Source organism: Nerophis lumbriciformis, linkage group LG22, assembly GCF_033978685.3.
Source record: "Nerophis lumbriciformis linkage group LG22, RoL_Nlum_v2.1, whole genome shotgun sequence".
In the NCBI taxonomy this organism is placed as follows: Eukaryota; Metazoa; Chordata; class Actinopteri; order Syngnathiformes; family Syngnathidae; genus Nerophis; species Nerophis lumbriciformis.
In genome coordinates this window covers 15,765,119-15,779,958 of record NC_084569.2, presented here as the reverse complement: position 1 = coordinate 15,779,958, position 14,840 = coordinate 15,765,119, and the positions used below count along the sequence as shown (strand labels likewise).

The window sequence follows — 14,840 nt, the reverse complement described above, 5'->3', positions numbered from 1 at the left end:
AAAGAACCAAACTTCATGAATGTTTTTTTGTGACCAACAAGTATGTGCTCCAATCACTCTATCACAAAAAAATAAGAGTTGTAGAAGTTATTGGAAACTCAAGAGAGCCGTGACATTATGTCCTTTACAAGTGTGTGTAAACTTTTGACCACGACTGTATCTAAGACATAATCTGTGGGTAATGTTTTAGGAAACAATGCGTGCACAAAAGAGGTCCTTCTTCCTCGGTGGTGAGTGGAGCTCTGCACAACACAACACAACACACAGAAGACACAATAGACAGAGGGCCACACAAGACAACAACACACAAAGAAGGAATTGACCAGTCATGGGACTCCCTGATTAAAAAAATGCTTTAGTCTCTGTAACAATTGCACATGATCTTAATCCATTGCCATAAAACATTTTGAAATCCAACCCCCCAAAAAAAATCCTCAAAGGTCAAATAAACTTGGATTGCACATTTTTAGGAAAATAGCAAAATGGGATGATAACCATAGGACAAACAGTGACATTTACTATGACATAGGAATATGCTCAATACAATCAAAATCAATCAATCAACAATACAAATAAAAATTTGTTTTGAAAAGTTTTAGGTTTTGGGTGTTTATTTTTTCTTGGGCTGTCAAAAATAATGAGTTAAGTCATGTGATTAATAACAAAAAAATACTGGCAAAAAAATTAAATTAATTACACAATTTATTGTAAGCGGACATGCTCCTTTACCTTAACCGAGGGGTCAGCAACCCAAAACGTTGAAAGAGCCATATTGGACCAAAAATACAAAAAACTAATCTGTCTGGAGCCGCAAAAAATGAAAAGCCGTATATAAGTGTTATAATGAAGACAACACATAATGTAAGTGTCTATATTAGCTATAATAGCCTACTATCAAAATGACTACGTGTCGCGGACTGAAGCAAATCTTTGTTGACAAAAATGTTGACATTTAATATTCACTCTACACATTTTTACAACATTACAGAAACCATTAGTAAATCAGAGGCTACTCAGAAGGTGAGATAACTTCTAGAAATTACTGTCTTTTAACGGCCAAAAATATAGATGTGTGTGTCCAAGTTAAAGGAAACGGCAGGCAGTCTTATTTTAATAGATTTATTACAATATTTGGATAGCTAAGTAATGTTTGCTGTGGTCTGGAACGACGTGGCACACAAACAACCATCTGAAATGCAGCTAATGTGTTCATGAGACATGCTAAATTATATACAAAGAGGATAAAAGTAAAGGATATTGAATTAGCTCAAATATACCTACAAATGAGGCATAATTGTCACGGCCATGGCGCAGAATGCGCCCTCATCTTTGCGCTCTGCTTGCCGCGCCTCGGGACGCGCCGCGTCACGCCCACATGCCGGCAAGGCTGTGGGCGATCAGCAATCAGCGCACCTGGACCTGATGAGAGGGAGCTGTATAAAGGACCAGTGGACCCAAGGATCCAGCCGGGAACTTAGTTTCTGAATGGTGTACTGTAAGCCGAAGCCTTATGCTCTCTCTTTCTGTTTCTCTTTGTGTTTTCCCTCCGTGTCTGACGTCCTTGTTTGTTCTCCCGCAGTGCCTGGCCGATTCTCCCCGTTGTGATCTCTTGTCGTTCCGAGTTTGTGATTTGGACTGCCTTCCTCGATCCTCGACCCCTACTCGGACACGGACTACACTGCCTTGCTCCTACCCTCGACCCCCTTGCCTGTTCACGGACTGTCCTACTGCTTTTTCCCTCCTCTCGCTCTCCTCAACATCACGGTAATACACGACAATCAATTGCACACATAGCCTTACACCACGCACTCTTGTATTTTGGTCACACACTCCATTCTATTGTTTAGTAGTATTGTTTGTTATTATTATATATATTTATTAACTATATATATATACAGTATATAAAATAAATCATTGAGCATACTGCCCCCTGGTGTCTTTGCCGTCATCTCCACTCTGTAAACCATAACAATAATGATGCAATATGTGCATACAGCTAGCCTAAATATCATGTTAGCATTGATTAGCTTGCAGTAATGCAGTGACCAAATATGCCCGATTAGCACTACAACAAGTCAACAACATCAACAAAGTTCACCTTTGTGCATTCACGCACAGCATAAAAAGTTTGGTGGACAAAATGAGACAAAGGAGTGGAAGATTTTAGATGTAAACAAACTGTTGCGTTTGTTTGTATTTTTCATCCATCTTTTTCCATTTTCAATCCTTTTTAAAAAATGCTACTGGGAGCCACTCGGGCGGCACTAAAGAGCCGCATGCGACTCGAGAGCCGCGGGTTGCTGACCACCGACTTAACCCATACCTGTCCATATTTGCATATTACGATATGGGAAATTTCCTGGGAAAATTATCAAAAAGAAGAGATTTTCATTTCCATCACAACTCACCGTTAAATAAATAAAAAAATATAACATTAAAAAACACCACATGTGTTACACTGGATTTTAAACTTTGCCCCTTGCCCACAAGACATTGTCTTTAACCATATGTGGCATCGGCTCTGACGGTCAACTCCTCTAATTATCTAGTTTAATATAAGGTTTAAATTATTTAAAAAAAAACGATTATGGGCTCCTTTACAGCGCTTATACAGTAGAACCTCAATTTATGAATTCCTCTATTTGCGAGCTTTTCAATTTACAAACTTTTAGATTGAGGTAAATATGCCTCCGTGTGCCAACCATGTCTCTGTGTACCAACGCTTCATTCATTCATTCATGTTGTGTACCGCCTGCAGGCAAAAAGCAGGGCACAGTATTGTTTGGGAGGCGTAGCACTCTACGCCACTTGCTGCGGAGTACACTGTTAGTCACAATTCCCGCTCCAGCGTGTGTGCCTTTTCTGGGTTTTTTCACCTTTTGACAAGTTATGTCCATTTTGTAAACTCAATTTGAGTCCTAAAAAGACAACAGACCAGTGTGAAAAAACAGAGGCAATCACTGTGGAATTAAACAACAACAACAAAAAAAGACTATTTGAGAGGAGTATATAAATGGCACTTACAAGTATGGAAAAAAACAACAAATGGCGCTCACAGGTATGGAAGAATGGATAAAGCAGGCTTCGTACCAAAGCAAGTTTTATGATAAGACCGGAAAAACTGTCACGGCACAAGTGCGTGCCGCTGCGGATTCCTCAGTGCGCTCCGCTGAGCGCATCTCTGAGCACGCCTCTCCTGCGGCCGTCTACAATCTACAATCAACACACCTGACGCTGATGAGAGCTCCCCTGCCTTCTTAAGCCAGCGTGTCCTGCGTTCCAGTGCCAGAACGTATAGCTACTTGTCTCCGTACAGTAAGCCCTACACATCTCTAGCTCTCCTTGCCTATGTACTTCCTTGCTCTCTGTGTTTCCCCTCCTCTGTGCTCATTGTGTCCTGTCCTGTGTTGTCACTAGAGATGTCCGATAATGGCTTTTTTGCCGATATTCCTATATTGTCCAACTCTTAATTACTGATTCCGATATCAACCGATACCGATATATACAGTCGTGAAATTAACACATTATTATGCCTAATTTTGTTGTGATGCCCCGCTGGATGCATTAAACAATGTTTTTGAGGTGGGGGGGCTGGGTCGAGGTGGGCGGGGTTGAAGGGTCGGGGGGTGTATATCGTAGCGTCCCGGAAGAGTTAGTGCTGCAAGGGGTTATGGATATTTTTTCTGTTGTGTTTATGTTGTGTTACGGTGCGGATGTTCTCCCGAAATGTGTTTGTCATTCTTGTTTGGTGTGGGTTCACAGTGTGGCGCATATTTGTAACAGTGTTAAAGTTGTGTATACGGCCAACCTCAGACCTGTTGATCAAGTATGCTTTGCATTCACTTATGTGTGTGTAAAAGCCGCATATATTATGTGACTGGGCCGGCACGCTGTTTGTATGGAGAAAAAGCGGACGTGACGACAGGTTGCTCAAGACGCTATAGGCGGTGCCTTTAAGGCACGTCCCCAATAATGTTGTCTGGGTGGAAATCGGGAGAATGGTTGCCCCGGGAGATTTTTGGGAGGGGCACTGAAATTCGGGAGTCTCCCGGGAAAATCGGGAGGATGAAACCGATACAGATAATTTCCGATATTACATTTTAAAGCATTTATCGGCCAATAATATCGGCAGGCCGATATTATCGGACATTTCTAGTTGTCACCCTGCATTTCGTCTTCGTTCCCTGGATTCAAGCTGTGTGTCTCGTCTCCCCGGATTCCCTCTGGTCTTCTTGCTGCCTCCCTGGATCTCGACCTCTCGCCCGGACACGGACTCTGACGCCTCGCTCCTGCCCTTAACCTATTGCTTGCCCACGGACCTCCGAGCCTGCCTTGCCCCTTCTGGACTTCCGCACCTCTCACAACACGCACCTTCAACATTGTACGGTAAAACTCACCAGCTAGACGCACCACATAGTCAAACCATACACGTTTGGATTTATTACACACGTCATTTATTTATATTAATAAATACGCCTCAGGCTAAAGGACGTCCCTGCCTCAGTGCCGTCTTCTTCTCCACCGCACGTAACAAAAACATGCCAAAGCAGACTTATTTCACAGCGGAGGAGAAGAACTTCCTCTCATTTAGCAGCACTTCTTTCAAGCAATCTTTCAATCTGTTCCTTACTTGTCAGCTCCTACTTTTGCAAATGTTAATGTAAGTGGATTTTGCTTTTTTAAATGATTATTGTTGTCACAATATGGTTGTTAAAGTTAAGGATGAGTGTGGTTTCTGATCGTTTGTGAGGACACCAAAGGGACTTCTGTGTGTGTGTGCGCATGTTAGCAGAGCAGTGTATACAGAGGACAACAGCTTGCTGCTGTTGTTGTTCCGGCTTGTTGATAAAGAGAAATCTGATCTATCACCCCCTTGTTATGTTTATTTTATATACAGTACTGTAAAGCATGTTATGTTGTGTTCAAAATGTACAGGCCTTCACTTAAATATGGACTTTGGTTGAGGCTGAAACCCATTATTCATATTTACATTGTTCATTATGGAGACATTTGCTTCACAATACGAACTTTTCGATTTACGAACCCTGTCCTAAAACCAATCACGTTTGTAAATCAAGGTTTCACAATAGCTTTTTTTCAAGCTGGATCATATCATTTCTCCCTAGATGTTACAGAAAGTATGAGGAACTGTGAGCTTCTTATGGAAGTTTTATTGTAGCAAAATAAGTGTGTGTCTCAACATGTGCATCTGTATTCCAATTCACTTGTCTTTGTACTGTGTGTGTAATCAGAGTTGTGTTTGCATGTGTGTGTGTGTGTGTGTGTGTGTGTGTGTGTGTGTGTGTGTAATCAGAACTGTGTGTGCATGTTTTAAGTTGTCTGTCTGTATCCGGATTTGTGTGGAGCAGGAAACTTAGATTGGCTGTCTTTTTACGCGTGACTTGTTGCTATGTTTTTGCTGTGAGAGAGTTTTGTGTGCGTAATCCCATTTGTGTGTGCATGTAATGCAATCTGTGTGTGCGTACGAAGAGTTGTGTGTGGGTAAAAAAAAATATGTTGGTCTGTAATCAGATTTGTGTGAAGCAGGAACCCTCATTGGCAGTCTTTTTGTTTCCTTTTTTTTTGGTTTTTGTCCTGTCCAGCCACTCAGACAAATCATATTGTTGATGTAGATGCTTGTTGTCCCGAACCCAATAATGTGGTACTGGTATCAAAATGTATATCGATACTTTTCAAAACTATTCAAAATAAAGGGAACTCCAAAAAACATCAATATTGGACTTATTTTGACATACATTAAACATGTTTCTTATTGCACTTAAAGGCCTACTGAAACCCACTCGTACCGACCACACAGTCTGATAGTTTATACATCAATGATGAAATCTTAACATTGCAACACATGCCAATACGGCCGGGTTAGCTTACTAAAGTGCAATTTTAAATTTTGCGCGAAATATCCTGCTGAAAACGTCTCGGTATGATGACGTCAGCACCTGACGTCACGGATTGTAGAGGACATTTCGGGACAGCATGGTGGCCAGCTATTAAGTCGTCTGTTTTCATCGCAAAATTCCACAGTATTCTGGACATCTGTGTTGGTGAATCTTTTGCAATTTGTTCAATGAACAATGGAGACAGCAAAGAAGAAAGCTGCAATACACCGCTGTAAGCGGTGTATTGCGGCAGGTGTTGTGCCGGATAACGCACCCCCGCCGTAGAATGCACCCCCTGACTGTTGTGCCGGATAACACAGCCGGTGTTTCATTGTTTACATTCCCGAAAGATGACAGTCAAGCTTTACCATTGGCCTGTGGAGAACTGGGACAACAGAGACTCTTACCAGGAGGACTTTGAGTTGGATACGCAGACGCGGTACCATGAGTACGCATGCAGCTGCGGCTTCCAAACATTTGATCGCTTGCCCGTACGTGCGTGCCGCTATGTGCATGTCACGTACGTAACTTTGGGGACTTTGGGGAAATATATGTGCTGTATGAACTTTGGGGAGGTGAACGGTTCTTTGGGCTGTGGGATTGAGTGTGTTGTGCAGGTGTTGAGTTGTATTGGCGTGTTATATGGACGGGAGGAGGGAGGTGTTTGTTATGCGGGATTCATTTGTGGCATATTAAATATAAGCCTGGTTGTGTTTTGGATAATAGAGTATATATATGTCTTGTGTTTATTTACTGTTTTAGTCATTCCCAGCTGAATATCAGGTCCCACCCGCCTCTCACAGCATCTTCCCTATCTGAATCGCTCCCACTGCCCTCTAGTCCTTCACTCTCACTTTCCTCATCCACGAATATTTCATCCTCGCTCAAATTAATGGGGAAATCGTCGCTTTCTCTGTCCGAATCGCTCTCGCTGCTGGTGGCCATGATTGTAAACAATGTGCGGATGTGAGGAGCTCCACAACCTGTGACGTCACGCTACTCGTCTGCTACTTCCGGTACAGGCAAGACTTTTTTATCAGCGACCAAAAGTTGCAAACTTTATCGTCGATGTTCTCTACTAAATCCTTTCAGCAAAAATATGGCAATATCGCGAAATGATCAAGTGTGACACATAGAATGGACCTGCTATCCCCGTTTAAATAAGAAAATCGCATTTCAGTAGGCCTTCACAGAACAATTTTAGAAGGTTAAGGCATTAAACACAATGGCCTTTTCTTGTTGCAATCAAAAAACAAATTTACAATTTTCCATATTACGTATAGTCTGCCATAATCAAGGATTAGGTTAGAATACAGTCATGCAGTCATGCCCTTGTATGACTGCAAAGATTTATGATGGCGGCAGTGGAACAAATTAATTCATTTTACATGATCTCCTATGAGAACATTTGTTTTGAAATTAGCTTGGAAGTCAACCAAAATTACGGTATGGAATTGTACACACTTTATTTCTGAGTATGACACTGAGTAAAGAAACGTTCATATTCGTCATAATTATAAGATGATGATTTACAAAAGCACAAAGGAAGTACTTAAAGTGAGAAATGTACTGTAAATATCCCCAAGAATCTCAGATAAGTCAAAATACACAGTTTGATGACATGAAGGGTTATTTAAAAGCTGTTTAAGTAGAACTTAGACTTAGACTTCCTTTTATTGTCATTCAAATTTGAACTTTACAGTACAGATAAGAACGAAATGTTGTTGCATTAGCTCGTTGGAGTGCACAACGTAGAACAAGATGTGATAGCCAGTTCTTACCTGCAGAGTATGGCTCCTGCTTCCCCCCTGGCATGAACTCCTTCCTCTCGTATTTGGCGCGAATCCATTGCTCCCGCAGGAGCCTGCAGGACAGAGCCAATTAGCTTCTATAACGCTTTATCGTAGTACGTTTTTTTGACTTGGATGTCGGGACTGCCAGTGGAGCTGGCCAAACCCCCTCGGCGAGGCCGCCCTCCAGGCTCAGCCTCTGGCCCTGCCACTGAGATTGTTCCAGGACAAAAGATGCCCCTGCAGTGAAGCTCTGCGTTTCGGCCAACAGATCAATCCAATTGCGCATAGACTGTTACATTTATAGATTTATCTGGGGGTCTGTTTTGCTCTGTTAATTTTGGTGAAGCTCTGTTAATCTTGGTGAATTCTAGGGGGGGCTGTGTGGTGATCACAATAGGTATATAAATTTGAAAGCTATTAACCAAAAGGGTTTTTTTTCGGTTCCGGGTTAGAGTAGACATGGACGCCAATGGTTGGGTTGTTGATATGTTCCTGTTCCAACTGTCAAAGTGAAAAGTAAAGAATTGATGCACTTTATCTTCGACTCCTGCCTTATCAATCGTATAGCTCCATAACAGCACCATATTGAACAACTAGAAAATTCCCACGGAAATGTTGATGGGCCTGCTATCTGTGCCCTGGACCTCTGGCCGGGGGTCGCCGGAAGCCGCCGTACTTATAAGATGGTACCGAGTGTCTGAATGTGTGAGTTGTAGGTGTAACTGTACAAAATGAGCCACAGAGTTAGCCTAAAACAGTAGCATGTTTACATAAAAATGCTAACACGTAGCATGGGTGCTAACGATTGCATGATAATAGTCAGCATGTTTCATATAATAGTAATATGACTCTAAGGCAGTGGTTCTTAACCTTGTTGGAGGTACCGAACCCCACCAGTTTCATATGTGCATTCACCGAACCCTTCTTTAGTGAAGAATAAAAATGGTTTTTTTCAAATTCAAGACAAAGTTATATGTTTTTTTACTGGTGCACAAAATGAACCGTGCATGAGCATCACCTTGTTCAAAGAACAAAACCAACACATTGCCTGAACTCACAACAAACTACACACCTGCAAATCAGATGGAAATTAGAGGGAACATTGTTTGGGAGTATCCATAATATGCCGATAGGGAGAAGTTTTTATTTTCACGATGAGTTGGGTGTGTCTTGACCTCTGCGGCAGAGGCTCCACCGAAACCCCTGAGGCCGACTCACCGAACCCCTAGGGTTCGATCGAACCCAGGTTAAGAACCACTGCTCTAAGGTGTATGGCGGGGGGTATAGAAAAAAAAGTGTAAAATGAGATTAAAAAGTTAGCAAGTCGAATTTAGCTTGCTAGCATGATATTGTTTGCATGCTAACAGGTAACAAATGTCACATTCCAAAGTTATATGACTCTGGTGTAAACAATTGCAAAACTAGCTCAAAAACTTGACACGCTAATGTTAGCATTTTAGCAAGCTAATGTTAGCATTTTAACAGTTAGCTTGTCACGTACCAAGTTATATGACTCTAAGGAGTATGGCTGGGGAATTAGAGTACAAAGTGTAAAGTTAGCAAAAAAAAAGTTAGCACTTTAATGTTAGCATGCTAAAGTTATCACGCTAACAGTTAACAAGTGTCACATACCAAGTTATATGACTGTCGGGTAAACGGTAACAAAATTAGTTCAAAAAGCTAGCACGTTAATGTTAGCATGTTGGAGAAATGTGTTGGAACTATAATAAGATGAAGAATAAAGTTTGAAGTGTGAGAAATAATATGTGCTGCTTGCATTACAGCAGGCCCATAATTAAAATTAGGGATGTTACGCTGAGGGATTTATGCTTCCAATACCAATACTAATCATTCATGAATGAGATCGGCCGATACCAATATCGTTCACATGTTTCCACAGTAAATGTGTCTATTTATTTATGGTGAGTACTATTGACAGTTTAACAACATCATCATTCCACACCATTTTTAAACTACCATAGTGCCTAATTATCTTGTATTATATACAATTTCTTGACCAAAACAAACTAAATGGTACACAATAAACAAAAGTAAAACTGACTATATACTCATTTAAATAAGATAGATCTAGCTCTCAAAGTCCTTTAGTGTCCAGTATATGATTTTCTAAGTTTGAAAACATTACCAAAAACAACACAAAAAAGGTTTTGGAAAATAAAAATATCGACCTAATCACTCCAGTATCTTCCCTTGGTATCGACACCACCAGTTCATACATCGATCCGCCCTCCTCTTTTGTGATTTGTACCGACTGTGGTAATGCTGACACACCAACAGTTGTTATTATATTATCCTCCCTTTAGAATCTTATTAATCTACTTTCTGTCACGGCCCGGGCGCACCCCAGTGCGCATTCATCATCGCACCTCCAAGAGCGCGCCAGTCCAGCTGCAGCAAGCGGCTGCATTCAATCGCCAATCAGCAATCTACACACCTGTCGCTGATGAGCTCTCCTGCCTTCTTAAGCCAGTGCAACCTGCTATCTTGGGCCAGAACATAGCGACCTGTTCCTGTGCAATAAGCCAAAATTCTCCAAGCTATATGCAAAACAATAACAGTGCAATACTTTCTCATAACATGGTCACTACTGCCTAGTTTCTCTTGTTATATTCCTATTTTACTGTTATATTTGTATTCTCATTGTTGCTTTTTATTTTTATTCTTATTGTAATATTTTTCTATTTTGTTTCCATTTATACCCCCATTATTTACTTTTTACTTTTTAAATTCGATCTCAACTCTGTACACCGCTGCTGGAATTTTAATTTTCCTGAGGGAACTCTCCTGAAGGAATCAATAAAGTACTATCTATCTATCTATATGCATACTCTTTCTCTGTGTTTCTCCCCCTCCGTGTTGATTGATCTCGTGTCCCCCTTGTCGTCTTGCAGCAGCATTCCTTCGATCCCGCGTTACGAGATGTGTGTCTCTTCTCCCTGTGTTCCCCTCTGGTTCTCTGGCTGCCCATTTTGAATTTGAATTTTCCTGAGGGAACTCTCCTGAAGGAATCAATAAAGTACTATCTATCTATCTATATGCATACTCTCTCTCTGTGTTTCTCCCCCTCCATGTTGATTGGTCTCGTGTCCCCCTTGTCGTCTTGCAGCAGCATTACTCCGTTCCCGCGTTACGAGATGTGTGTCTCGTCTCCCTGTGTTCCCCTCTGGTTCTCTGGCTGCCCCTTTTGGATCTCGACCTCCCGCCTGGACACAAACTTTGACGCCTGTACTGCCTGCTCACGGACCTCCGATTGATTGATTGATTGAGACTTTTATTAGTAGGTTGCACAGTACAATACATATTCCGTACAATTGACCACTAAATGGTAACAATAAGTTTTTCAACTTGTTTAAGTCGGGGTCCACGTAAATCAATTCATGGTAACAATTCATGGAGCCTTGCCTCTCTTGGACTTCCGCCTCTCGCTCAACACTAGTGGCCACACACTACAATTAATGTCCACACATAGTCGCACACCACACATATTCTGGATTAGTCACACTCCATTCCCCTGTTTATATACAGCGTTTAATAATAAATATAGAGCTAAACGACATCCCTGCTGTCTGTGCCGTCCTCTTCTCCTGTACACGCGTAACACTTTCATGTTAATAACTGCAGCTGGGATAGGTTCCCACACCCCCCGCGACCTCGAGAGGGACAAGCGGTAGAAATGGATGGATGGATGAATGGAACTGCTATAATGTGGTTCCATTTACACTTCTTAAAGTTTACTAAGCGCCTATCTCTTGGTGTTGTTTCATGCTTGCTCCTGGCTCGCTCTCTGTGTGTAATATGTTTATCCTCACCCTCCAGTGATAATGTTACTAAAGATACTAAGAAATGCCGTTTATTTGCCTTAATGGAAGTGTATGGAGACACATACTTGGCTGCTAGCCGCTTGTCAACCGGGGAACTAAAACTAAATACAGAATCAGCCATAGGGGATGTTTTTGTGTTGTGATCCACAATAAAAGGCATTCATCAGCAATGCAGATTGTAGCAAGTTGCATTGCTAAGCCTCATGTTTATGATTTTATTATACTAATTACTGTATAAGCGATGGGTCACTTACGCACAATCTTTGTAAGTGGGCTGGTAGTAGAAAGCGGGCACTGTGTGCTCATATTTGGTCTTGGCGGCGTCGTTTCCCACAGAGTCCATGAACTGAAAAGGGAAGGAAGAGCTGCATGATGCTTGCAAGCGATACACTATCTTGGTATATTCTTGCTTGTGCATAAACACACACAATATGACACACACACACACGCATGCACGCAGAATGGTGTTTTTGCACACAATGTAACGAGCGAACCTCCAGTTGAGAGCTCGTCCATGGATCCAGCAGGAGAGATTTCACTTTACTCATCTGTGCAATGTTTCTATGAAGGCCTGAGCAGCTGTGGCACACAAACACACCCAAAGTATATGACGCCCACTCTGGATCTGCAACACACACACACACACACACACACACACACACACATGTTGTGACTTTTGAAAAAGGACAGTTCGTTTGTAAGCATGACTCAGTTTCTGAAGTATTGCATGAATGAGAGGAATATAATCATGTTTGAGTGATTTTTTTTTTCAGTTTAGATATGTTTTCAGCAACATTAAACTTGAAAACTTATTACAAAAAGAGTATCAGAATAAATCAAAGGTGAGCATTATTATATTTGTAAAAACAGACTTTTAGAATGTGTACAATGCAATTACATTGTTCTGGTGTACCTAATAAAGTGGCCTGTTTATGTACATATAATCATGTTTGAGTGTTTTGGTTTTTTTTACAGTTTAGTTATGTTTTCCAGCAACATTAAACTTGAAAAATCATTACAAAAAGAGTATCAGAGTAAATCAAAAGTGAGCATTATTATATTTGTGAAAACAGTCTTTTAGAATGGATGCAATGCAATTACATTGTTCAAGTGTACCTAATAAAGTGGACTGTTTATGTACATATAACCATGTTTGAGTGATTTTTTTGTTAAATTTAGTTATGTTTTCAGCAAAATTAAACTTGAAAACGTATTACAAAGAGAGTATCAAAGTAAATCAAAAGTGAGCATTATTATATTTGTAAAAACAGACTTTTAGAATGTGTGCAATGCAATTACATTGTTCAGGTGTACCTAATAAAGTGGCCTGTTTATGTACATATAATCATGTTTGAGGGATTTTTTGTTTAACAGTTTAGTTATGTTGTGCAGCAACATTAAACTTGAAAATTCATTACAAAAAGAGTATGAGAGTAAATCGAACCCTAGCATTATTATATTTGTAGAAACAGACTTTTAGAATGTGTGCAATGCAATTACATTGTTCAGGTGTACCTAATAAAGTGGCCTGTTTATGTACATATAATCATGTTTGAGTGATTTTTTTTTAACAGTTTAGTTATGTTGTGCAGCGACATTAAACTTGATAACTCATAACAAAAAGAGTATGAGAGTAAATCAAAAGTGAGCATTATTATATTTGTAAAAACAGACTTTTAGAATGTATGCAATGCAATTACATTGTTCAGGTGTACCTAATAAAGTGGCCTGTGTATCATGTTTGAGTGATTTTTTTGTTCAATTTAGGTATGTTTTCAGCAAAATTAAACTTGAAAACGTATTACTTAGAGTATCAGAGAAGTGAGATAGTATGCAATGCAATTACATTGTTCAGGTGTACCTAATAAAGCGGTCTGTTTATGTACATATAATCATGTTTGAGTGATTTTTTTTTACAGTTTAGTTATGTTTTACAGCAACATTAAACTTAAAAACTTTTTACAAAAAGAGTATGAGAGTAAATCAAAAGTGAGCATTATTATATTTGTAAAAACAGACTTTTAGAATGTATGCAATGCAATTACATTGTTCAGGTGTACCTAATAAAGTGGCCTGTTTATGTACATATAATCATGTTTGAGTGATTTTTTTTTAACAGTTTAGTTATGTTGTGCAGCAACATTAAACTTGATAACTCATAACAAAAAGAGTATGAGAGTAAATCAAAAGTGAGCATTATTATATTTGTAAAAACATACTTGTAGAATGTATGCAATGCAATTACATTGTTCAGGTGTACCTAATAAAGTGGTCTGTTTATGTACATAGAAGCATGTTTGAGTGATTTTTTTTTAACAGTTTAGTTATGTTTTCCAGCAACATTAAACTTCAAAATTCATTACAAAAAGAGTATGAGAGTAAATCAAAAGTGAACATTTTTATATCTGTAAAAACAGACTTTTAGAATGTTTGCAATGCAATTACATTGTTCAGGTGTACCTAATAAAATGGCCTGTTTATGTACATATAATCATGTTTGAGTGGGGGGTTACAGTTTAGTTATGTTTTCCAGCAACATAAAACTTGAAAACGTATTACAAAAAGAGTATCAGAGTAAATCAAAAGTGAGCATTATTATATTTCTAAAAACAGATTTTTAGAATGTGTGCAATGCAATTACATTGTTCAGGTGTACCTAATAAAGTGGCCTGTTTATGTACACACGTAGTAAATAACAATTTAAAAACCTAAACAATATTTATTCGTGAGTAGCAACAATGACACCCAAGGAATATAAAGAAGGGTGTATGACAAATATAATAAAATATTTAATAATGTCACAAATATCAACCTAATAGTCTACCTGGAGCCCCGCAGTCGGCGCACTTTCCATTTCCGGGTTTGTCCACCAGCGCTTTTACTCTTTTTCTGTTGTTTTCTGCTTCGGTAAACATCGTCAAGACGCTGGGGAAAAGAGTCTCAAACTCCCGTGCACCGAAAAATGTGTGGGCGAGGACACTGCATGGAGGGAAGGACATGCACAACAACTGTCTTGTCAGAAGTTGGTGGATGGAGGGATAAATAGATGGCGGGAGGAGAAAAGCGTTTGCAGCGGCTTTGGGGAGAGGGCGACCCCTAGTGGACAGAGTCATACATTGTCTCTACACTGGACAGTTTGAATGACTTTTTCCATACTGCATCAACTTTAGCACAGCAGATAACCAAACATATTGTGCATTTTTGATTAAAGCATGAAACTTCTAGCATAGCTAGTAAACAACTTAATGTTTAGTTTCGGATGTGGAGGGAAGTAAAATTTGATACCAATTTCCAATACCAAATTCAAA

At 40.0% G+C, this 14,840-nt stretch overlaps 1 protein-coding gene across 1 annotated transcript in view; it reads right to left on the bottom strand.

Moving 5' to 3' along the window:
* Window positions 1–14,563, bottom strand: part of LOC133615075 (arf-GAP with dual PH domain-containing protein 1-like) — a 22,368-nt gene extending 7,805 nt beyond the window's left edge. Inside the window, exons 1-4 of the mRNA XM_061973420.2 lie at window positions 14,357–14,563; window positions 12,027–12,157; window positions 11,787–11,878; window positions 7,679–7,761 (exon numbers count right to left, since the gene is read on the bottom strand). Of these exons, the coding sequence (XP_061829404.1) occupies window positions 7,679–7,761; window positions 11,787–11,878; window positions 12,027–12,157; window positions 14,357–14,531 (481 nt within the window). The 5' untranslated portion in view covers window positions 14,532–14,563. The remainder of the gene's footprint in view (window positions 1–7,678; window positions 7,762–11,786; window positions 11,879–12,026; window positions 12,158–14,356) is intronic.
* Between the last annotated feature and the right edge of the window lie 277 nt (window positions 14,564–14,840).